Genomic DNA, 25357 nt, shown 5'->3' with positions numbered 1-25357 from the left:
GACCGAGGGGCGTGAAGTGGAGGGGGTGTCCCTTTCAGTGCATCATCATGTGGGCTAAATCCTTAAGGTGCCACGGGCTCTTAACAATGAGGGGAATGTACAGAACAGCCATTGCAGAACAGTGCAGCCTGTTGCTTGCCAAGCTGTACCTCTGCTGCCACTCCCTGTGGTCCCACAAAGTCCAGGCCAGTGAGTGCTAGTGCAGAGGTGAGGGCGAGATGAGGGTCCATGAGTACAGCATATGGAGAGCTCAGTTCCTGTGGGTTGGAAACTGCACAGTGAAACTGACCAAGTGCCTTGTCAGTATCACCCAGCGGAGGAAAGAAAAAGTGGGGGATGAAAGGGGCTTTGATAACTGGGAAAGGAGGGGGTCAAGAAGAGGGTGTTGGGGCAGGTCCAGGCGTAGCAGGAACTTGTCGGATTAGGGGGTTCTGGGCTGGGATCATTGCCGCCTGCAACATGGAATAGTGGGTGTCCGGGGTCTCCAGTGTGAGGCTCTCCTGGGAACAGTGAAAGCAGGCATTTAGTTTGCATCAGGTCTGTTGGCCCAGGAGGGCGAATAGGCAGGTAGCGGAAATGATGGCTGCATCAGGACAGTGGCTGGTCCGACACTAAAATTCACGGGTTGGGAGAGTGGCTCTGTCATGGGCACTGCCAAAACCCCTACCCTACGGACAGTCTTGGAACTCGAGGAAAGTTCTACAGAGGGAGGCGCAGGCGAATGGGTGGCCCCAGAATCCACCAGAAAGGAGATGAATCCCCCCCCCGCCCCAACCAACTTCCACATCCATCATCGGGTTTTCCAATGGGGAGTTGGAAAGGCATATTGAGACCGCCTGCAGAACCTCCCTCTCACGGCAACTCTAGTTTGTTTCAGGGGCACAGGGGAAGAGATCAGCCATAGTGTAGGCAGCTTGGCGAGGCTGCCACTTTGGGGTGGGGGGGTGCGGCTGCTGTGCCTGTGGAGAGTGAGGGGGGATGGAGGGGCCTGCTTGGGTGGTAACCAGCAGCGTTTAGCTAAGTGTCCTGGTTTGCCACAGTGCCAGCATAGCCCTTTAAAGAATCCCATAGGTCTCTGTACTAGTCTGGCTGTGTCCCTAGGGCTGTCCGGTTGTGCAATTTGGGGGAATGCCCGCATCTATTTTGGCCTGGTGAACAGTCCGTTCCTATCCTGGTTAGTAAGTGTGGTTAGGGTGTCCCGTTCCCCCCCACCCCCCCGGACGTTGTTTGCCAGGTAGCATCTCAGCCAGGCCCGCAGAGGCCAACTGGACCTCCTAGTCACCGCCCATTTTAATTTCCCTTCCCACTCCCTTTCCGTCATGACCATCCTTGGCCTCCTCCATTGCCACAACGAACCAAACTGCAATTTGGAGGAACACCACCTCATCTTCCACCTGGGCAGCCAACAGCCCAAAGGACTCAACGTTGAGTCCTCCAGCTTCAACCTCTCTTTCCATTCCCCTGACTCCTTTCCCAATCCCTCCCCCTCCTTTCCACTGCTCCCAGCCACCAACAGGATTCATTCTTCCCATTGGCCAACCAGGTCGTACCCTCTACCTCTCTTCACCTATCCCCACCTCACCACACTGACCCCAACCCCAACCCCACCCCCTTTAGCTGCAACTCCTCCCACACCCAACCCTAGTCCTGAGGAAGGGTAACACTCAAAACATTGACTTCTCCACTTCCCGATGCTGCCTGGCTTGCTGTATTCTCCCAGTCTCCTCTTTGTCTCTAACCTTTCTGTCTGAAACCTATTGCCTATTCCAGGGGGAAGAACAAAATCCTTTTGTTTTTCTTTCCCCCTGTCTCTGGAGCCTGGGGAGAGGCCTTACACTGACCAGTGGGAAATGCTGTAGCCTCCATCCCTGAAACAGAAAAGAAAAGCCCCTCCTGAGTTTGTGTGAAGTCTCTGGGGCCGGCCACTGGGGTTTCCTGAAACTGGAGCTCGAGAATGGCAGTGGAAAAAAAGAGAGAAGAGAGGGGGAATTCCCCGCGCTCGGTATAAAACAGCAGCTTCAAGGGGCTTGCTCGGGTCTGACTGACAGTTATCTTGCTGTGAGGAGGGGAATTTACCTAGCGCCGCTGCGGCACGATGCAGCCCCTGGCCCTCTGCTGCTTCTCGCCGATTGTGCTCCTGCTTATCCCTGGCGCCGCTGTCTGCTGCGGCCCCACGGAGTATCAGTGGACCACCAACGAAGGGAGCGGCTGCTGTCCCATGTGTCCTCCAGGTAAGAGGTCCCGGGTAGCGGGCAAGCCTTCACATGGTCCCCGCTCTGATTCAGGCTTGCACCCCCGCCCCCCCACCCCCCCACCCCCCCGGAGCTCTCTGTCCTGGACCTTCCCCACCACCCCGAGAGTTTAAAGCGGGTTAGTCTAAATAAAACCGCCAGGCTTTAAAAAAATGATAAATCCAGTGTTTTGGGCTGTTGGATAGGGAGTGAGGGATTGATTTCTGCGGGTCTTTCAGGGAGTCAGCGATCTCTGAATTAGTGAAGCTGCCCATCTCCAGGACAGTGTGCTGGAGCAGTGTCACTAGGAATGGAGACAAACCTGCTGCTAACATGAGGTTTGGGTAATTTACATTGTGAGAGCAGTTGAAGCAATTTATCACGAATATTTCCACACGGATGCTTTCAATTCGGTTTATCGTGTTTCTTTGATGTACAGCATCTGAAGTAGGAACTACGACCAGTTAATGGTGGAGAGATTCAGCTTCCCTTTTTTTTTCCCCCCCAAAAAATTTCCTGTTCCCGCTATAAACAGGATAGAAAAGCGATTTAAGGAAAAAAAATGTATGAAGGGCAAATGTCTGGTGGAGGAGTATGTTGCTAGTGTTATAAAGAAGGGCTTATGCCCGAAACGTCGATTCTCCTGCTCCTTGGATGTTGCCTGACCTGTTGCGCTTTTCCAGCTACACATTTTCAGCTGTGTTATAATGTTGCCAATCATAATTTCCAGAATGTGAGTAAAGTTTATTTAAACCAAAAGCATGGATAACTGTGGCAATACCTCAACTTGATGACGTTAATCCTCACCCCCCGCCCCCAGCCTTTTATCTTAACATTCTCAGGTTTGGAATGTCTTGGGCGGTGGGATTAGCCTTTGGGATCTAGCCAGAAAATGGGATTGATTTATCAGACGTTAGGGTCCCTGAACAGTGGGCAATAATGAGTTAAAAAGGGTAAACTGTCCCAATCCACTTCCCAGAGGAAATGCTTGCCCAAGGTGGAGGACCTCAAATTCTGGGAGCTGCTTGATAAAAGTTCCATGAGTTGTGCTAAATGCTGTAGGAATGCAAGACTCATCTGAGGAATGCATTAGAAAAATACCAACTGAATGGGTATGTGCCAAGGGAGTCCTACTGGTTTGATGGATTATGTCAAGTGCTGAATAATGGGAAAATTCGACAGAAATTAGTCGGATGTTCAATTCATGTAACTAATGGAGGAGGCAACTCAGAAATAACGGTGATCTAGGCAAAGTATATCGTATATAGGCAGAACTTTGGTAAATGGAATGTAATAAAGAAAATTGTACCATGTTTTATATAAATAGATTTTCCTTATCTATGTTCTCAGTGAATAAGAATGGCATTACAAGATTTAGGACACTTCCAGACAATGTTGAATAAAAGTTATGGAGGGTCAGGCAGGAAAGTGGACTTTAGACCACATGACATTAACTACGATCTTAGTGAATGATGGAAAAAGCTGGCGGGGCTGAGCACTCCTACTCCTATTTCTTATTCTTGTGATATTACATTATCTGAAACAAATGTCAGATATTTACCTGTATTTAAACTTCAAAAGAAGAAGTGTTCACAAATTCAAACAAGAAAAAGTCAAAAGTAGGACTGTTATCAGGATGTAAATTATAATGGAAATATGTAAACTTGGACAGAGAGCATGGTTTTAAAATTATTTTACAATCTAGCTTTTATCTCATTCATCCCCTGTTTCACCTGAAGACAACATTTGGTTGAGTTCCTGTGTCTTAAGTCTGCAGGAGACTGACAACTTGAGTTCATTTGTTTGTGGATTAACCTGTTTTTAAAATGGTTTAAAATGTAACCTTTTAAGTAGATGTTACTTTCAAATGGAACTCAAACTCGGGACACTGAGAACAGCATATTGGGAGCTCAGAATCAAAGATAGATAGAAACATTAAAGGGGTTAATGGGTTACAGCTCTAGCAGTCACTGGGGTAAAGGCGTAAGCCTGACAGAGCCATTTGGAATCCAAGGCTGTTTTAGTAAGGACAACCAGCTTGACTTATTTTTCTATGTGATTGGTTGGCACATACAGAGACTAGAAAGAAAATGTGTACACTGAATGTGCTCAGAGCATTAGGAATGATATTGGGTTACAGCAGGAAAAGGATCCAGCATTTGAGTTGATTTGTTACTGAAATTCATTCAAAGCCGCACAACTCTCCTCCTACTCCAACCCTGATATAGCTCTGATAAACATGAGTAACTGACAGCTTTCATATTTAACATCAAACTGTCAGCTGTTGCCCCCTGCCCACCCCCCCTCCTCCCCCCAACAAGTGCAAACAATCCCCACCCACTTGTGCACTTCAGTTCCACCCATACAAGAGGCCCCTAGTATTTCTTGCATGGCTGATGTTCTATAACATCTGCTTAGCTGCATAGTTATATTAGAGGGTGGTGTGTGAAACTATCCCAAGTGATCCCAGCAATTCGGAGCATTGGTGAATTTCAGGCACTAAGATGTCTGCACTGGCTCTAGCTTCAATTGACTCTGCTATTCGTTACAGTAAAGCAGTCAGGACTGGAGCTGCTGCAGTTATCGCATAGATAAAGGTCAAAGTGGTTGTGGAATGGAAGGTGTGGGCTTCAGAGGGCGGGTAAGGAACAAGTACACAAGTGGGCTGATTTCAAATGAATGGGGAAGCAAAGGTTTGGAGCAAAAAACTTGAAACCTGAAGTGGGAGGGGGAATTTCAAGCAACAAGAAAGGACAGGGAAGATCATTGTGACACAGAGGGAGCCGGAAAGTGAACTCTGAGCAGAAAATGTATAGAGGATGTCTTATTCCATTCAATCTGCTTCATTTTCAAAACTCTGGCAAATTGTTAACAACCAGAGGGCTGACACACAGTTTCTTTAAAAAATGCCCAGCAGAACAGATATTTGCAGATTTGGGACTTTTGTTTTATATATTGAGTGAGTGGGTTGAGAAAGAAATGTATTTTTGGAGTGAGGATAGAGTGAGTGAACAGAAATATGAAAATATGTACTGCAAACCAACCAGTTGGAGGTATTTATTTGATTGAGTTTTCATTTGTAAGATAATATATATGTGATGACTTACATAGGAACAAGATTAGGCCATTCAGCCCCCTGACTCTGCTATTCAATTTCGGCAAGGCTGATATAACTTAATATCATTTTCTTGCTCTATCTCCATGTTCCTTGGAGCCATTAGCATCTAAAAATCTATCTGTCTCTATCTTGAGCTTAATAACTCAACTTTCACAGCCCTTTGATGTAGAGGATTGAAGCCAGTTACTTTAAATGTTTCTTGAAGACTAGGCTGTAGAATGATAAGCAGCAGTGGTGACCTTCTAAGGATCTGGTATTTTGATATCAATGTCTCATACGCTTTATGATGGACAGACTTTTGGAAGGACCTTGACGATTGTAGAATGGAACTCAAGACCAGCGGATGTGGATGTAGCAACGTTCAATTTCTACACAATTCACTGTTTTCCTCGTGCAATCTCCAGTATTTCTACTCAGTATTTTGAAACAGTTAACAAACATGTTCATACACAGGACATTTGCAAATTTGTAAAGTTAACCCAGCGTTGAAAACACTAGACAAATATGTGAATTGTTACCTATAACCTGTCATTTCAATAATCCCTTTCTAAATAGTACTGGAGTTGCAGATTATTCTTTAGAGGGTACACAGTGATGAGACCTAAACAACAATCTTTCAACAGCAAGTTGAAAATAATAAACGTAAGTACTGCCCATAACTGTGAAGTGATGGCATGTGTTCGGAAACATTTATCAAATTGACTACCTGACGCTTGAGTTAGCATCCTCAATGTTAGGCATTGACTACCCAGGAAATGGCAAAACACAAGTTTACAATTGTTGTTCCTTAGATATCATGCTCTGGGTCACAGCTGGCAGTTTCATTTCACTGGTGTAGGTGCTAAATGGAGTTCAAACAACTCCTCACAGAATGGAGAACATTTTAGGAAAGCCATGGTACGTGTGTTCTGATCATCACGATCCAGATCAGCAATCGGAGAGACTGGGAAGTGGGTATTCTGCCTTGCCAAATTGAGGCTTGAAATTTGGTTTCACTAGGCAAAACATAGGAGTTGTAATTAAGAAAGGAAATGGAGGAATTTCTATCTAAAGCTGATGCTTTCCTTCCATTGATTCATTTTAAGAAGTAGGTTGCATTCAAATATCATAATCACTGGAGTTCATAATTTAAAGATGACCTTCAATCTGGTATATTTATGCCCAGAACTCCTATTTTGTCTACATCCAAGTAATCCTCCTAATAAAATTTCCTGTTTGGCTGCAGCTGTCCAGGCAGCCTTAGTTTTGTTATTCTATCATTAAAAAACATTTCTCCACTAATACTGCTGCCAACAATATTAAGTAGAGCAAGAAGTAGCTGCATTTTTGTACACTATATTTAAGGTTAAAGCTGAATCTTTAATAACAGAAAAAAGTTGAATCTGGTCTGGTTAAAGTCATTGAAACTGGTGATCAGATTCCCGATTGAGAGCAATAACAGCATTTCTGGGGATTTAGTGTTTAAATGGATTCTTCAATGCTGCTTTAATGTTTTTATGCCACACGAGCCAGCAGTACTATCAGAAGCATTTGACAGAATGATTGCGGGACACTAATGGTGTAACACACTCTTTAATGAAAGAAACATGTGGACAATAGCCACTGCATGTGAAAGTACTCATTCTGACACTTATCTGATCTTTTATTTTAAAAATAAGGCTGTTACTAGAACTGATTTTCACTGTGTAATAATGTTAACAAAGAGGCAATTGCTCAAGTAGATGTCTTGCAAAACAGTTGTGCTTTTAGTCACACGAAAGTGAAATGTAACGTAGTAGAAACAGTTTTTATGAACCAGGAGTACATACACAAGACATAAATCAATCATTTCTTGCATACTTCAAAGTTAAATGCAATTATAAACCAAATATGGTTCTCAAGTACATAAAGTAATCAATAGCTATGTAAAGAACCGAATAGTATGTGGGCAGCAGTTAGAAAGGCTGGTGCATGACTGTGGCTAACAGAATGTACCAAAAAAGGAAAAAAAAGTGCAGCGATTGCCTCTAGTCAGGAGTAAACAGCAAAAAAAAAGATTTTAACTAAAGTGGGTGATCCAGAAGCTTTGCACAAAGAGTGCTATGGAAAATATATGAAAGGGAACTGAGTCACTATCAAAGGAAGTTTATAAATGGTGTCATAGTAAATTCCGCTGAAGTAAACATCTAAAAATTCACGTTTCCATTATGTGATTAGAAATTAAAAGCCATGGTAGCAAATTCTCATTTGTTTAAATGTAATTTTCATTAATGACCCTTACCTTTGTTTCTATTCTATAGGAACCGATAAGATTAAAGTAAATAGCAACTGCCTCCAGAGTCCTTTCTACAAATTTCAGTATTTAGCATTAATAGTTTGTTACAGTTTATATTCAGACGCTCCCTTCCTGCAGTTCAAAGTTTTTAAAAATTTTAAAAAGAAGTAGCAAATTGCAAAGCAATTTATGGAATTCCAAACAAATAAATACAGTATTCTGTTTCAAGGTATTCAGTGAGCAGAAAGTAGATGCTGGAAATACCTTGTTTCTTATCTTTGCTTTGAAGTAAGAACATTATTTACCTTACCATTACATAATTACAAAGTTTAATTTACAAAGACACGTTCCAAACATGCATCCCCAACAAATAGCTAAAATTTTGTTTCTGTTGTATTAAGTTTTCAGTGTTCTTGCGTATAGGAGCCTACGTCTATTACTAGTTAATATCAATTACCGGAACTCAATTAAATACTCAGTGACTATACACTGAACAGCCTGGAAGATCATCTATCTGCTTTCTACTGTACCATGTGAATGATATTGGTTGTATGAAGATATGGCCCCATTGTTAACTTCCATACTGATGATTTAAGCAAAAAAAAAATTTATGCATTACAGAAAGAGCCACACAACTTGGCAAGCACACCATTACTGTCAATGACTGGCACATTAAGGTGCAATTTAGATATCTGTTTTGTTACAGACAGTATGTCCTTTTGAAACATGATAAAACTAATTAGCTCAGATTCCCAATGTTGCAGATAAAAGCTGTTCAATATTTTGACTGGTCATGAATCAACAACCCTTTACTGAAGTACAAAACGCTCATATGTTGTTAATGAGCAACTTGCTGAAAGACACTTTGAATTAATTGCTGATACCTCCACCTCCTTGTTTACAGTGGTTGTTCAATTGCAAGTCTTAATCTGCACCTTTGGTGTGCTGCTGCTCCTTCATTCAAAGTATGGTGAATCCATTGTCTGCAACCGTAATGTGCAATGTGATATACATATAACCTCACCATTATTGTGTCTCATTTTATGAAGCATCATGTAGACTGCCTGCTTCCTTGGTGGTTCAAGCAAAATGAACAAGTTTAGTGAATGTTATTGTTCACAAATACCCCATGTTGTACATTGTATATTCTATCCTGTGGTGTATAAGGGTTGTGTCCAGGTATCTTGAGCTGCAGATTCCAGCTGAAAGTTTCAATATTGTCAATTAATAAATAGCCACCCATTCTTTCTTTCTTTGAAATATTCAGAGCTTTTGAACTGCTTTCGAACACAGGCATCATCTATGATCCATGGAGCATGCATTTACTTGTTGGAGATTTTACTGCCGTTCCTCCTGGACATTCATTGAATGATAGCTTGATCTATTCCAATATACAATCAGTTTGTTGCTATGCTCAGAAATGACAGCGCTACTCTAGCAGTGATAGTCTTTGGAAAACAAGCAAATTTTTAAAAAAAGTTCATGCTGCCTTTCAACTTAATGTTGAAAGTCATTGGACCCAAACAAAACAGGAGGAGGACATTCAGCAATTCTGCATATAGTGGTTCTGTATAAGAGCTGTTCAGTTTGCCCCACTCCACTGCTCGTCTAATGTAGCCTTGTAAATATTTCCCACCAAATGAACTGCTGAATTTACCCGAGTGCTTGAATGTACAGTATGGTATACCTTGTGTTGAATAGGACCAGAGGAAATGTGGGCAGTAATACTTGGTACATCATAATCTCTTTCACTCTTTAAATGTGCTTCACTGGGATTTTTTTGGCTAACGCTGTCACCTTTCATCTGGTATCCACTTGCATGCCACTTTGGTGGGCCTTTTGTCTGGGAGGCAAAATACACATCCTACCTTTCTCCATTATCTGTCAAAATGCCCAATCGGCATCTCTGGTAAAAGCCAGTTCCAAGTCTGATTGGAAATGCATCAGGCTAGTAGTCTCACCTTGCAATAACCCATAGTAAGTAACATGGTAAAACAATGCTGCATTAAGAATGCAATCAGTGGGATAATATGTGGGCTATGAGGTATTCCTCTTGCATGCCTTGAAAATATCTTGGGGAAAGCTAATTCAAGAACACAAGTGATCCAGCGCATCAAATTACATGGTTGTTGACATGTATTACCCATTATTAGGAGAGCACATGAGCAGCATCAGAATAAGATAGGAGATAGAATTTGAAAAAAGTAGCTGTTTATACTCAAATTTGATAATTGTACTGTTACACAGTACAGTGATGTAGTGATGGGGACATTAATGGTTGTGATAGTAATACAGCATTCTCAACTGAAAATGTGTTTTAATAAATACAGCATTAGCCTTATTGTTAAGTTGATATTTCCAATAATCTCACTGAAATTGAACTTAATCCCTTTGTTTTGGTTGCAAATCTAACAGAAAGCATTACTAGCATTTTCTTCTTCAATTAGGAAAGTACTTGGTAAGTCGGTGTGAACGTTTCAATGAAGATCCAAACTGTGCAGTGTGCCCAACAGGAAAGTATACTGCTGGATGGAATACTCACAGTTCTTGTGCTCGATGCAAAATCTGTTCTGAAGGTGAGCCTTACTGACTATGATTGAGTTCCTAGATATGTTTCTTACATTCCTAATTCAATCAAGGAATGAAGGTGCACTGTCTTGTTTCTATAATTCTGTTAATTGTATAATTTCCAGCCTGGAAAGAGAATCTTCTTCATTCCTATGTCTGTCTTTTGGAAGAATTCTTCCACTCTGATCCCATTTGCCTGGACCCTTTATGCTTCCTTTTACATTTGTCCCTTTTCCTAAAGCTTGAAGTAACTTTTAATGCTTTTAATGATCTTAACCTCAATAGAAAGGGTTAGTATTTGTTATTATTAAAAATCTGGTTTTAATGTATAGCAGCTGAGAAACAGACCCTTTGATCCAACTTGTCCATGATAATCAGGTATCCTAAATTAATCTCATCCTATTTGATGCATTTGGCCCAGGTCCCTCTTAAACCCTTCCTATTTATATACTGTATTCATCTAGATGTGTTTTAAATGTTGTCATTGTACCAGCCCCTACAATTTCTTCTGGCACCACTCTGTATGAAAAAGTTGCCCCTTAGATCCTTTCCAATCTTTCTCCTCTCACCTTCAATGTATTCCCTCTAGTTTTGGCCTCTACCCTGGGGAAAAGACTTTGACTGTTCTTCCTTTCCATGCCCCTCACAATTTTATAAACTTCTATAAAATCATCTCTCCAAGGAATCATGCTCCAGGGAAAAAAGCTGCCGTCTAATCAGCCTCTCCCTATTGCTCAAACCCTCCATTCCTGGCAACATCCTTATAAATCCTTTCAGAACCCTTTCAAGTTTCTCGACATCTTTCCTAGAGCAGGGAGACCAGAACTGAATGCATATTCCAAAAGTGGCCTAATCAATATCCTGTACGGCTGCAACATGACCTCCCAACCCCTTTACTCAATGCATTGACCAATAAGGGCAAATATACCAAACGCCTTCTTCACTATCCTGTCTAGCTGCACTCCACTTTCAAGGAACTATGAACCTTCACTCCAAAGTCTCTTTGTTCAACAACATTCCCCAGGATCTTGCCATTAAATGTATAAATCCTGCCCTGACTTTCCCTACCAAAATGTTGTACATTCATTTTGTAGGTTAAACTCCATCTGCCACTCCTTGGACCATTGACTCATTTGGTCAAAGTCCTGTTGTCCTCTGAGGTAACCTTCTTCGCTGTCCATTACACCACCAACTTTGGTGTCATCTGCAAACTTACTAACCATATTTCCTAAATTCACATCCAAATCATTTATGTAAATAACTGGCTGAGAAAGCGAGTCAATTCAACTGTGGAGGAAGAGCAGCAGGAGAAATGGAGGGAGAAAAAGGAGAGTCATAGAGTCATGCAGCATGGAAATAGACCTTTCAGTCAAACAAGTCCATGTTGAGCACGTTTCCAAATTAAACTAGTCCCACCTGCCTGTTCTTGGCCCATAACCGTCCAAACCTTTCCTATACATGTACTTATCCAAATGTCATTTTAATGTTGTAACTGTCCCCACATCCACACTTAATTCCACACAAACCATTCCCTGTGTTTAAAAAAAATTGCCTCGTGTCTTTTTAAAAAACTCTTTCTCCTCTCACCTTAAATGTGCCCCCTCATCTTGAAATCACTGCCCCCCCCCCCCCACCAATGGAAAAGACCCCTGCCTTTCACCTTATCTATACTACTCATGGTTTTATAAACCTCCATAAGGTCACCCCTCAACCTCAAGGATGTAGAAAAAGTTTGAGAAAAGGTAAGAGAATCTGTAGAAGAAATCTCCTACTGTCCCAGCTGACACTGCATATAACAAATATAAGTATGGTGTTCTTGAGTAAGACTGTTGCATTAGCAGCAATTCCTACCTGTCAGCATCTGGATTGGATCTCCCTAAACTAATTGTGTTCCCAGGATGACTGATTGGGAGGAGCTCCAAGTTTGACATTTTGTTTTTTTAAGCGGAAGGCTGTAGGTTGCAAATGAGAGAATGTATTACCATATATTTGATATTTTTATAAATCAGCATAACGTCTGTGAACCTGTTGGGCATGGGCAATGACTAGTGGTATTATTGCTAGACTATTAATGCCAAGATCTGGGGACTCTGGTTCAAATCCCGCCATGACAGATGGTAAAATTTGGTTTCAGTTAAAAATCTGGAATTAATAATCTAATGATGACCATAAAACCAATGTCAATTGTCAGGAAAACCTCATCTGATTCACGAATGTCCTTTAGGGAAGGTCTGACCTACATGTGACTCCAGACCCACAGCAATGTGGTTGACAGGATGGGCAATAAATGCTGGCTTAGCCTTGGATATACAAACTTGATTTTTGACTTGAAATTTGCCATAATAATTTCATGAAAATGTATTTTGTTTTCAATGCAGAATCAGGGGCCACATACAACAAAAAGTGTGAAAAAGACTCGAATGCTGAATGCTCATGTGGCAAAGGCAAACAATTAACAGCAGGTATGAAATGGTTAACATCCAATATATTGTGCCACAGAAGCAAGGATCTGTGGCACAATGGAGAGTGTGTGGGCCTGCCATGGCATTGCAATACTGTGTAACAGGAAGGCAAATGGAGTTGAGGCTACAGTCTGATGGTGGAGTAGGCTCAAGGGGATGAACACTTCCCATAGGTCTGTCATCTACATCTGAACAACCTTGATGTTGCAGGATGAGTGATAATGTTTCCACTTTTTCCTCTGATTTTAGCAAACATTTGTTTAAAAATGACACAATTGCAATTAAAATGTACAGCAAACTGTAGTTTGTTCACTTGAAAGTATATGATTTAGTGGTATAAATCCTGTTTGGTTAATTTCAAAATAAAATTGGCGTATAAGGCTCTTGCTGTCCATATTAAATCTTTAACCCAGCAGCTTTTCGATATCCTTTTACTGGTCAGTGTCAAAGTTTCTTTGGATAGGTATCAGAGGTAGTTGAATGTTAATGATGACAGTACCCATTCTTCCAGTAACTGGAAATGTTTTCTAGTGACAATGACCAGCAAAAAGACCTTGAGAGCCATTTTACATAGAGAGCAACAAGCCTCATATGCCAATTTTCAAATTAAACAATCAGGATTTACACCATTGAATCACATGCTTGAAAGTGGACAAGCTACATTTTGCTGTACATTTTAATTGCAATTATGTCATTTTAAGCAGTAATGTTCACTAAAGTCAGCAAGAAGTGGTGGAGATAGTTGTTAGGGAATGTAATTCTTTTCCACTCCTTCCAAAATGCAGTTGCAAAGTGGTGAAACGCACCCCTTTAAACTTCTTTTAACTAAGATTTAAAATTCACTGCAAGTGAAGATTTAGCAAATAGAATCGCTCAAAAGGAACAGCTGATGTTTTTAGTTGCACATTTTTATGTTCTTTGTGACTCAAGAAGATCGTGAAACGGGTTAACTGGGAGCTGTACAGTAATACGCTTACAATGGTGAACATGATCCCCATCGAGATTACAAAAGCAAAATACTGCAGATGCAGGAAATTCAAAATAAAAATGCAAAGTCCTGGGAATACTCAACCATTCGAGCAACCTCTGCATAGATAGAAACCATGTTAACATTGCATGTTGATGATCTTTCATCAGAAGACATTGTTATGAACAGCATTGTCACTTTTAACTTATTTTTATCCATACAAGAGTCCAATTCCTGTGAGGTATGTCCACCAGGATCTTATTCTGATGAAGAAGGCAATAAAACCTGCAAGCCCTGGACCTGGTATGTGAAACATTTGATCAGCTTTGTAACTGACAAGTGTACGATTTAAAGCAGTGCAGGTCTGTATATGATTTAAGTGTCAGGACTGATGGTCATCCCAGCTCGTTTACCCTCACTCAATAATAAAAAAAGATTAATTTCCACGAACAAATGTTCACCCTCATAAACTGTAGTGAAAACTAGTGCAGCAAGTAGTCCTTTGTGTTATTACATGAAGATTCTACGACACTAACGACACCTACATAAATACTTAATCTGTGGGGTTGGTGGCTTAGTATAGAAGTGTCTGATATTATCATTTATAACAGTTCACAGCAGTTTAACATCCAATGGGTAAAGACTGCTATGAACACAGTACTTTAATATTGCCAATGTATGCAAGCGGGGACTGAAGAGATATTTGGAGGAGAAAGTAATGAAGGATAGGAGAGGTAGACTGATGCATTGAAAATATGCTTTAGGATGTTTGACTTTCAGTTTGGCCTCATCCAGTCCTTTGCTTTCTCTATTGGCTCTGGATAAAGAGATAATTCATTCAAAGTTTGTGAGAAGATTTGTAGCTCGGGTGCTCATTGTTGTGGTTCTGTTCACCGAGCTGGGAATTTGTGTTGCAGACGTTTTGTCCCCTGTCTAGGTGACATCCTCAGTGCTTGGGAGCCTCCTGTGAAGCGCTTCTGTGATGTTTCCTCCGGCATTTATAGTGGTTTGTCTCTGCCGCTTCCGGTTGTCAGTTCCAGCTGTCCGTTCCAGTGGTCGGTATATTGGGTCCAGGTCGATGTGCTTATTGATTGAATCTGTGGATGAGTGCCATACCTCTAGGAATTCCCTGGCTGTTCTCTGTTTGGCTTGTCCTATAACAGTAATGTTGTCCCAGTTGAACTCATGTTGCTTGTCATCTGCGTGTGTGGCTACTAAGGATAGCTGGTCGTGTCGTTTCGTGGCTAGTTGGTGTTCATGGATGTGGATCGTTAGCTGTCTTCCTGTTTGTCCGATGTAGTGTTTTGTGCAGGCCTTGCATGGGATTTTGTACACTACATTGGTTTTGCTCATGCTGGGTATCGGGTCCTTCGTTCTGGTGAGTTGTTGTCTGAGAGTGGCTGTTGGTTTGTGTGCTGTACACCAGAACTGCAAAAAGAGGAAGATGAACACCTCTACAATGTATTCACCATAAACGGATACCCGCCAATTTCATCAACAGATGCCTAAGGGAAAGACAACGGAATGAGGACATGCCACAACCCAAAGGACTAGTCACACTACCATACATCAAGAGCATTTCCAAACTGACAGCCAGACTACTGCGACCACTAGGACTCATAACAGCACACAAACCAACAGCCACTCTCAGACAACAACTCACCAGAATGAAGGACCCGATACCCAGCATGAGCAAAATCAATGTAGTGTACAAAATCCCATGCAGGGACTGCACAAAACACTACACAGGACAAACAGGAAGACAGCTAACGATCCGCATCCATGAACACCAACTAGCCATGAAACGACACGACCAGCTATCCTTAGTAGTAGCCACACATGCAGATGACAAGCAACATGAGTTCAACTGGGACAACATTACTGTTATAGGACAAGCCAAACAGAGAACAGTCAGGGAATTCCTAGAGGCATGGCACTCATCCACTGATTCAATCAATAAGCACATCGACCTGGACCCAATATACCGGCCACTGCAGCGGACAGCTGGAACTGACAACCGGAAGCGGGCAGAGACAAACCACTATAAATGCCAGAGGAAAGATACAGAAGCGCTTCACAGGAGGCTCCCAAGCACTGAGGATGTCACCTAGACAGGGGATGAAATGTCTACAACACAAATTCCCAGCTCGGCGAACAGAACCACAACAGATAATTCATTTTCACCTAGTTCAGTCCAACTCAAATAGCACTGAATTTTGTCCCCTTCCAAAAATCAGAAAGTAACGAAAGGGAATAAATTGATCCTCTGTTTATCCTGTCATTACTTTTGGAAAGGAGAAAATTATGGAAAATAACATTCTAGAATAAGGTTTACGGTCAAGGTCTTTTTCCAAGGATAAGGGAGTCCAAATGGTGAGTGGGAAAAGATTTAAAAGGGACCTAAGGGGTAACTTTTTTACATGGCGAGGGTGGTTTTTGTATATGGGATAAGTTGCCGGAGGAACTAGTAGATGCAAGTACATTTAACAAAATTTAGAAGACATTGGGACAGGTACATGAATAAAGTAAAGTTTAGAGGGATATGGGCTGAACACAGACAAATTGGGCTAATTCAGTTTAGGGTAACTGGATAGGTTGGACCAAAGGGTCTGTTTCCATGCTGTGTGAGTTTTGAGCATATTCTGTTATTTCTGAGCTCCCCCTTCCCATGTCCCACAGACATGTTTTGAGCTTGTTATTTCTGAGCAATCCACTGTTTTATTCCATGGTCATAAAATAATGCAACATTCCCTGCCAGAATGCAAAGACATCAGAGGGGCTTACTCTAGAGAAGGTGGCCACTTGGCCCAAATTTTCTGTGCTAGGTCTTTAAAGGAGCAGTTGTGCTTCAACTCACACAGAAAAGATTGTTTTTTATATTGCAACATTGGATCTTTTTCATATAGTTGTGAAGAAAATGGACAACAGTTAATTAAAAATGGTTCGAGTACAGAGAATGTAGTATGTGGTATGTCCAAGATCACCACAACGCAAGGTAGAAGCTCTTTTAATCCTACGACTGTGCTCAGGACAACAATGCGCAGTGCCTCAACCAGACCAAGTCCTTCAGTAACTACAGCAAACCAGCCAGGTAGGTGTTGACTCTCTCAAACATTATTTCAGTGTGGGAAAAATAGATTTCTTTATTGCTTTAATGATGAATCAAGCCTTTAAACGGTCACTATGTATACAGTTAACGGTTATGCAAACCAAGCAGCAGGGCCAGGGATTCTCTGGTACTTTCCAGTTATTTCACTGCTGGGCTAGTGGGAGCCTCACTCAAGCATGGAAACAGGCCCCATTTCCAGCTGGTGGGATACCATGGAAATTCCCAACCCTAGATCTTTATTTTTCTCTGGAGGGGAGTGAGCTGCGCAAACAGATCATTCCAAGGGCTGGCAGCTCTGCTTAATACTGGATTAGTGGTGCTGGAAGAGCACAGCAGTTCAGGCAACATCCAACGAGCAGTAAAATCGACGTTTCGGGCAAAAGCCCTTCATCAGGAATAAAGGCAGTGAGCCTGAAGCGTGGAGAGATAAGCTAGAGGAGGGTGGGGGTGGGGAGAGAGTAGCATAGAGTACAATGGGTGAGTGGGGGAGGAGATGAAGGTGATAGGTCAAGGAGGAGAGGGTGGAGTGGATAGGTGGAAAAGAAGATAGGCAGGTCGGACAAGTCAAGGAGACAGTTACTGAGCTGGAAGTTTGAAACTAGGATGAGGTGGGGGAAGGGGAAATGAGGAAGCTGTTGAAGTCCACATTGATGCCCTGGGGTTGAAGTGTTCCGAGGCGGAAGATGAGACGTTCTTCCTCCAGGCGTCTGGTGGTGAGGGAGCGGCGGTGAAGGAGGCCCAGGACCTCCATGTCCTCGGCAGAGTGGGAGTTGAAATGTTGGGCCACGGGGCGGTTTGGTTGATTGGTGCAAGTGTCTCGGAGATGTTCCCTAAATTCCCTCTGCTAGGAGGTGCCCAGTCTCCCCAATGTAGAGGAGACCACATCGGGAGCAACGGATACAATAAATGATATTAGTGGATGTGCAGGTGAAACTTTGATGGATGTGGAAGGCTCCTTTAGGGCCTTGGATAGAGGTGAGGGAGGAGGTGTGGGCACAGGTTTTACAGTTCCTGCGGTGGCAGGGGAAAGTGCCAGAATGGGAGGGTGGGTCGTGGGGGGTGTGGACCTGACCAGGTAGTCACGGAGGGAACGGTCTTTGTGGAAGGCAGAAAGGGGTGGGGAGGGAATTATATCCCTGGTGGTGGGGTCTTTTTGGAGGTGGCGGAAATGTCGGCGGATGATTTGGTTGATGCGAAGGTTTGTAGGGTGGAAGGTGAGCACCAGGGGCGTTCTGTCCTTGTTACGGTTGGAGGGGTGGGGTCTGAGGGTGGAGGTGCGGGATGTGGATGAGATGCGTTGGAGGGCATCTTTAACCACATGGGAAGGGAAATTGCAGTCTCTAAAGAAGGAGGCCATCTGGTGTGTTCTATGGTGGAACTGGTCCTCCTGGGAGTAGATACGGCGGAGGTGGAGAAATTGGGAATACGGGATGGCATTTTTGCAAGAGATAGGGTGGGAAGAGGTGTAATCCAGGTAGCTATGGGAGTCGGTGGGTTTGTAAAAAATGTCAGTGTCAAGTCGGTCATCATTAATGGAGATGGAGAGGTCCAGGAAGGAGAGGGAGGTGTCAGAGATGGTCCAGGTAAATTTAAAGTCAGGGTGGAATGTGTTGGTGAAGTTGATGAATTGCTCAACCTCCTCGCGGGAGCACGAGGTGGCGCCAGTGCAGTCATCAATGTAGCGGAGGAAGAGGTGGGGAGTGGTGCCGGTGTAATTACGGAAGATCAACTGTTCTACATAGCCAACAAAGAGACAGGCATAGCTGGGGCCCATACGTGTGCCCATGGCTACGCCTTTGGTCTGGAGGAAGTGGGAGGATTCAAAGGAGAAATTGTTAAGGGTGAGGACCAGTTCGGCCAAACGAATGAGAGTGTCAGTGGAAGGGTACTGTTGGGGACGTCTGGAGAGGAAAAAACGGAGGGCTTGGAGTCCCTGGTCATGGCGGATGGAGGTGTAGAGGGATTGGATATCCATGGTGAAGATGAGGCGTTGGGGGCCGGGGAAACGGAAGTCTTGGAGGAGGTGGAGGGCATGGGTGGTGTCTCGAACGTATGTGGGGAGTTCCTGGACTAGGGGGGATAGGACAGTGTCAAGATAGGTAGAGATGAGTTCAGTGGGGAAGGAGCATGCTGAGACAATGGGTCGGCCAGGGTGGTCAGGCTTGTGGATCTTGGGAAGGAGGTAGAACCGGGCAGTGCGGGGTTCCCGGACTATGAGGTTGGAAGCTGTGGCTGGGAGATCTCCTGAGGTGATGAGGTTCTGTATGGTCTGGGAGATGATGGTTTGGTGATGGGGGGTGGGGTCATGGTCAAGGGAGCAGTAGGAAGAGGTGTCCTCGAGTTGGCGTTTGGCGTCAGCGGTGTAGAGGTCAGTGCGCCAGACTACCACTGCGCCCCCTTTATCCGCTGGCTTAATGGTGAGGTTGGGATTGGAGCAGAGGGATTGGAGGGCTGCGCGTTGTGCTAGAGCCTGAAGTATGGAGGACAATTGGCCACGCACCATTGGTATTAACTTTGGTTGATCCTAATCCTGCCGCCTCTTTAATATAAAAACCTGCATTTTTATCTCATCTTTCACAAACTTATGACATCCCAATGCACTTTACAGCAAATGAGGTACCTTTTGAACCGCAATATAATGCACAGCATGATACCGTAAGCAGCAATGTGATGAAGATTGGATCATCTGTTTTCAGTGAAATTGGCTGGGGGTAAATATTGGGCAAAAAACCGTGAGAACTCCCTTGTTCTCCTTCAGAGGATATCATCGTTGCTTTTAGAGCTGACCAGGGAGGTCTATATTTGCAGCTCATTTGAAAGACTGATATGACAAATATCCAGGACTAGTGCAAAGCTAAGCTCTGCAGAATTGCAAGCAAATTCCATTGAGCAGTAAGGGCAAGCAAACCACAGGCAAGTGTAAAATCTGTGACTTTGAGGATTCCCAGCTACCCTATGTAATACATTTACTCATTAAGCCACCAGAGTAATATTTGAGGTCATAGGTTGTGACAGTTGTACTGCAAGACTCTGCATTCTTCCAATTTAGACACTTGTAAATCCCTATTTCCGTTGTTCCACCAGTCCTGGTGATGCCTTCATATGTCCAAGCCTTAAATTCAGAAATTTGTTCCTGGACCTACTCTCTGCTTCCTTTTAATGCCTTAAAAATGTCTTTGACTAAGCATTTAATCATCTATCCAGTATCTCCTGAAGGCTCCCATGAGTATATATTAGATATGTTAAAGGCTCTACACAAATACCAGTTGTCGTTGTTTCCTTGGTAATCAAAATGCTTGTATAAAAATAAATGAGTTTTTGACATGTTTGAAGTTTTGGAATGTAGACTGTATCAATATCATGCTACCTTTTCTCTTAGCCACAGCTGTCGAAGATAAATTTTATATTGGGGTCATCGTTGTGGCAGCTCTGATTTTTCTCATTGTCCTAATAAAAAGGAGAAAATTGTACCTGGAGATGAAAAAACAAGGTGAGCACATAGAAACATTGTAAAATATCATAGTTTTCATTCATTTTATCTGCTTCACAACATCTTTTATCCTTTTAATATAAAAACCAGGTGAAATCAGTCAGAAGTCACACAACACCAGGTTATAGTCCAACAGGTTTATTTGAATTCACAAACTTTCGGAGTGCTGTACCTTTGTCAGGTGAAGACACTTCACCCGATGAGGGAGCAACCCTTGTGATTTCAAATAAACCTGTTGGACTATAACTTAGTGTTGTGGGACTTCTGACTTTCTCCACCTCAGTCCAACACTAGCAGTTCCACATCAGTTGAAATTAGGTAACAGCAGCCTGGAGACTCTTCACTTGATTCAGGATAGAATCCAGTTTTACCAGCCAACCTTTCCCTTGATAATTGATAATTTGATCAGTTTAATGTTGAAGTGATGTCCAGACTAATTACTATATCCTGGAGTTAGAACTTATTTTACTATTTTAACTTCATCTCAAAACTGCACTGTCTGATGGCATTCTTTCTTCCATGTATTTTGTGTCATGCTAGGATTTTAAGTTCCTCCATTATTGCAGCTTCATTATATTTACACATAATGTGTGTCTAATCCCTCGGTACAATGGCACTTGCTCATGGGTAGAATTGGCGGGTGTGAGTCCCTTTTTAACCTGGGGTTGCAGTTGCCCTGCAGCTACTACATTGTTTTGGCTGACTAGGAACCTGCCCTGCTCTTACTGTCTGCCATTGGTATATTAGAAAGATTTAGAGATCAATAATAAAGTTATTTGGCTGCATTTTACACACAATTGCGTGTTCACAAAATCCTGAGAAGAAGCTCAAAGCCTCTGATCCATACACTCTCATTGGACCACAAGACTTCCCCAAAGCATCATTCAATCCTGTATTATAAACTTGCAAAGCTGTGGAGGGTTTAAACCATTACCTTTTACTAGTTATTAACACTCTCCAAATTAAAGCATCAGGAACTTGAGATGGTTAAACAGGTGGAGGAGATAACGCACTAAGTGTACTGAGAGATAGCTAACTTGTGCAAAGGAGTCAAGTATTTCAAGAGTACACATGCTAAATTATTTTCAATTATTAAAATAATGTTTAATCTCTAAAACGATTAATGGCATTTAAGCAAACTGAGGTCATAAAACAGTTTTTTTTTGTTGTTGTCATAGTCAATAGGTCAGGAGGACCGCTCTCTCATCAGAAAGAAAGATGACTGGTGCTGAGGTTAGACTGAGGGTCACCACACCTCGGGTGAGATCGAGAAAACGGCACCTTCATGGTGACCTCAGCCAGCCCAGAAATGAACCCAAACAATGGCATCACTGTGCATCACAAATCAGCCAACTGAGCTATCCTTATCTCACCAGTTTTATTGAGGACTGCCATATAGCACCACCTTTGCAATGCAAAATGATGGAAGCCAAACTGATTTTAAAAATGGAGTCTGGGGAATCACAGGCAGGACCCAGTGTAATGCTGCCGGTACATGCCTTCACTGCTGCTTCCAGGAAGTTGTATGGGAAGAAGTGCCAGCTGAGGAGGCATAAGGAATACGTTTTATACCACACATGTCTTTTCTATCCTAACTGTGTAGAACCACCTTTTTACACCTGGATTCTGAATGTACCCAGTTTTCATTGAAGAAAGTAACAGCCTGATTAGAATAAATGAAAAGGTTACAAAATAAGTTTTCTTTTATTTATGAGAAACTTATAGTTAGCCTTTGTAATTAACATGGAATTTTATTGTACCATTAATTACAGATTTCTACCATTGTTTGGGGATCAAAAAAGATATAAAGGGTCCAGTGCAAGAAGAATCCAGTGATATCACATCAGTGCAAGTATAAAACTGATCCTGGCATCTTCTACAGATTTGAAGTTGACAGTTAATTCAACTGAAGAACAAACCAGTTCATTGGTTATGCGGAGAGAGTTGTCATTTTAAACTAAAGAAATGAGGGAAAGGCTACATACATTGTAGCTTGGGAGAATCATAACTGAGACTGATGACATTCTACCTCCCTCAGGTGTATTTTCTATAAAATGGCATATACTTTGTAAAGATTCAGAAACCTCACACTGGCTATCTTGCTTTGGAGAACATTGTGCAAGTTTGAAATCTCAACTGAGTCTGCTGGTCGTCCTGACATGCAAAGAAACTAGAAGCACGGTTTTAAGGAGAGAACAGGGCAGTGTTTTTGTTTGGTCCAACTCAACCATACTGACCAAATTAAAGCCAGCGCAGAAATGGTGGACTGAGCTCCAAACTATTGGAGTTTTGTGTGCAAATGTATTTTAAAAACTTGTAAATAGACATAATTCTGTGAGAATTTTCACACTACATTTTACTTTGATTTAGAGAAAGATCAGTATTAACAGACACACCCCAAAACTGCGGATAGGAGCTTTCCCATGCATTTAAATGGGAAATGTACCATTCCGGGGCAGCCCCCTAGTCTCTGGTTCAGAAACATTCCCTATAATATGTTCCAGCTGCGGTAAACTGTGGGTAACTGAAACCACAGAAACCGGATAAGTTGGGATCACCCTGTATCTTCATTTCCAGTGATTGGCTAGTTGCAGAACTAGTTGTATATAATTCTTTAAACCTTTTTTGCAAGGTTTAATCAAATTTTGTGTTTGTGTTTACACATTAGCAACTGCAAAATTTGTTGGAGAGTTTAGCCTGCATTTTGCTTTGCAATATTTATCTTGAAGTAATTCAGTTGCATACTTAAAGTGACAGGTTAGTTTTGTGTCACTGATTAAGTAGATATTTTATGGGTAATAACTGCTGCTTGAAACTCCCATTAGATAGAGTGCATATCTTTTCTTGTTTCCAATCACTTACTTTTAAACATTTGCTTTTAAGAAGTTATTGACTCGGCTGTTTTCAGATCACTAATGTAAAGCTTTTCTGGCATGGTATTTTCCATAGTTTTCTCCCCTTTGGATGTGATGAGAGGGTAATCAGAGCACCAGTCGACTTCCATGGCTAAAATTTATCCCTCAATTAATCTCACAAAATAGAACATCTGGTTATTACTGCATTGATGTTTGTGGGAGCTGACTGGGTGCTGATTAACTGCTGTCTTAGTTTTTAATCATAAAAAAGTGACTATACCTGTACATTACAGCACTGTCATCATAACCTTTACATCAGCTATTGCCTCTGGAACAGCACAATGTGTTAAAATCCTATTAGGAAGGTTGCAGCACTGGACTGGCTCTGGGTAATGAACAACATAAAGATGGTAGAAAAATTAGAGACTAATGAACATGCCTTCCTTTGAGGTTCAACAAGGTGCGATAAGAAACAAAATAAATTGATTGCAGAAGAGGAAATTGCAAAAGAATACAATGGCAGATGAAACTGGGAAAAGGATGCAGCAATAAATAGAAAATATACAAACATTAGAAAAACACAGTAGAATATAGACATTCCACAGAGGAAAGAAAAGGCTTTCCTGCTTGAGTTTTACTATCAATTTTAGCTAAAACAGGAGACAATAGGGGAATGTTGAGATTATAATCAAGATGAGAATTGTACAGGTATTTAAGGGTGAATGTGGAAATAAAAGGGTAATGAATAACTGTTCATAAATAAGAGCCTCTTATGTGTTGAAGATGCTGATAATTGATTGAGTAGATTGAAAGATGGACCACAAAAACTGGGCTGGTCCGAGTGATGATTGTAGTCAAGAGAGGTTTCTCACGTTGACAGGTGGTAACAAGTGGGATAAGAACACATGGTGCTGGAGAAACTCCACAGATTTAGAACATCTGTGCAGACAGAAGCGAAATTAGCATTTCAAATCCAATATGAATCTTCTTCAAAACAGAAAAAAAGTGAAAACGTGATGAGTGGATAAAGGTGGGGGTAGGAGAGTAAGTGGGGGGAAAAGGGAAAGCTAGAGGATAAATAGCTGTCACACAATATCAGAACACAGGTATTCAATGGATTCTGCAGGATTTGGCATTTGTGATCTCTTTTTTTGTTCATCCTCCCTAACAATGTTCAAGCTTCCCCAGTCCTCATTTAATCTTGGGGGAAAAAAGACCTCAGGGCCTGGCTAACCCAGCTGGTATAGCATGTGATTCTGAACAGCTCTTTGGCGGTGGCAGTGTTCCTGTCTCTGAGCTACATAGTCTCAGGGCCAAGTCCCACCTGCTCCAGAGATGTATCATAGTACGTCTGAACAGGGTAATTTAAAAAAAAATCCAAATTAATCCTCATCAACATTAGTGATCCTTGTAAGAGCTGCCTTTGTACACACTGTATAGCATGATTTTAATAATAGGCCAATTAATAAATCTAAATTAAAATATTTTACAGAAGAAGAATTCTGGCTAAAGGAGAAATTGTAACTGAGCAAGGCATATGACACTTTTGCCTTTATCAGAACAGGGAGGTTCTTATATGATGTAAAAAAATGTTGGTTAGTCCACAGCTGGAGTACTGTGTACAGTTCTGGTCATCACATTATCAGAAGGATGCAACTCCACTGGAGAGAAGATTCAGCAGGATATTGCCTGGGATTTCAGTTCTGAAGGGGGCTGTATAAGCTTTTGTTATTTTCTTTGAACAGGTAAGGGTGAGGGGGGTCCTGATAGAGATGTATAAGATTGAGTAACATGGACAGGGTGAGTAGAGAGCAGCTGATTCCCATTGTTGAAGGGTCAATAACAAGGGGCCACACTTGTTTGATGAAAGACAGGAGACTGAGAGGGGATATAAGGAAAACACTTGTGGGAATCTGGAATGCACTGCTTGGGAGGATAATTGAGGCAGGAAATGTCAGAATCTTTAAAAAAAATACTTGAATGGGAATTTGAACATTCAAGGCAACAGGCCTAGTGCTGGAAAATTGAACTAGTAGATTTAATGTAGTTTTGACAGAACAGATTTAATGGGCTGAAGAGTCTCTTTATACATATGATTCTATAGTCAAATAGCCAGTGACACTAAGCTGATTATAAGATCTCCCATTGGATATATTTTAAGGCTCTGTTCGCCAAGCTGGGAATTTGTCTTGCAAATGTTTCGTCCCCTGTCTAGGTGACATCCTCAGTGCTTGGGAGCCTCCTGTAATATATTTTAAGGCATTGTGTGCTTTCTCTGTTAAGTAGGACGCCTTTAATTTATT

At 42.1% G+C, this 25357-nt stretch overlaps 1 protein-coding gene across 1 annotated transcript; it reads left to right on the top strand.

Annotated features, from left to right (window-relative positions):
- Nucleotides 1-1665: 1665 nt before the first annotated feature.
- Nucleotides 1666-25357, top strand: LOC140487055 (tumor necrosis factor receptor superfamily member 5-like). The gene is made up of 7 exons (XM_072586485.1): nt 1666-2231; nt 10051-10179; nt 12550-12633; nt 13825-13903; nt 16507-16691; nt 20089-20199; nt 21972-25357. The coding sequence occupies exons 1-7, from the start codon at nt 2096-2098 to the stop codon at nt 22055-22057; spliced, it is 810 nt and encodes a 269-aa protein (XP_072442586.1). The 5' UTR covers nt 1666-2095; the 3' UTR covers nt 22058-25357.

The sequence above is a fragment of the Chiloscyllium punctatum genome, chromosome 16 (assembly GCF_047496795.1).
Source record: "Chiloscyllium punctatum isolate Juve2018m chromosome 16, sChiPun1.3, whole genome shotgun sequence".
Classification (NCBI taxonomy): Eukaryota; Metazoa; Chordata; class Chondrichthyes; order Orectolobiformes; family Hemiscylliidae; genus Chiloscyllium; species Chiloscyllium punctatum.
The sequence above is the reverse complement of the archived record's forward strand: the minus strand, read 5'-3'. Positions and strand labels throughout refer to the sequence as shown.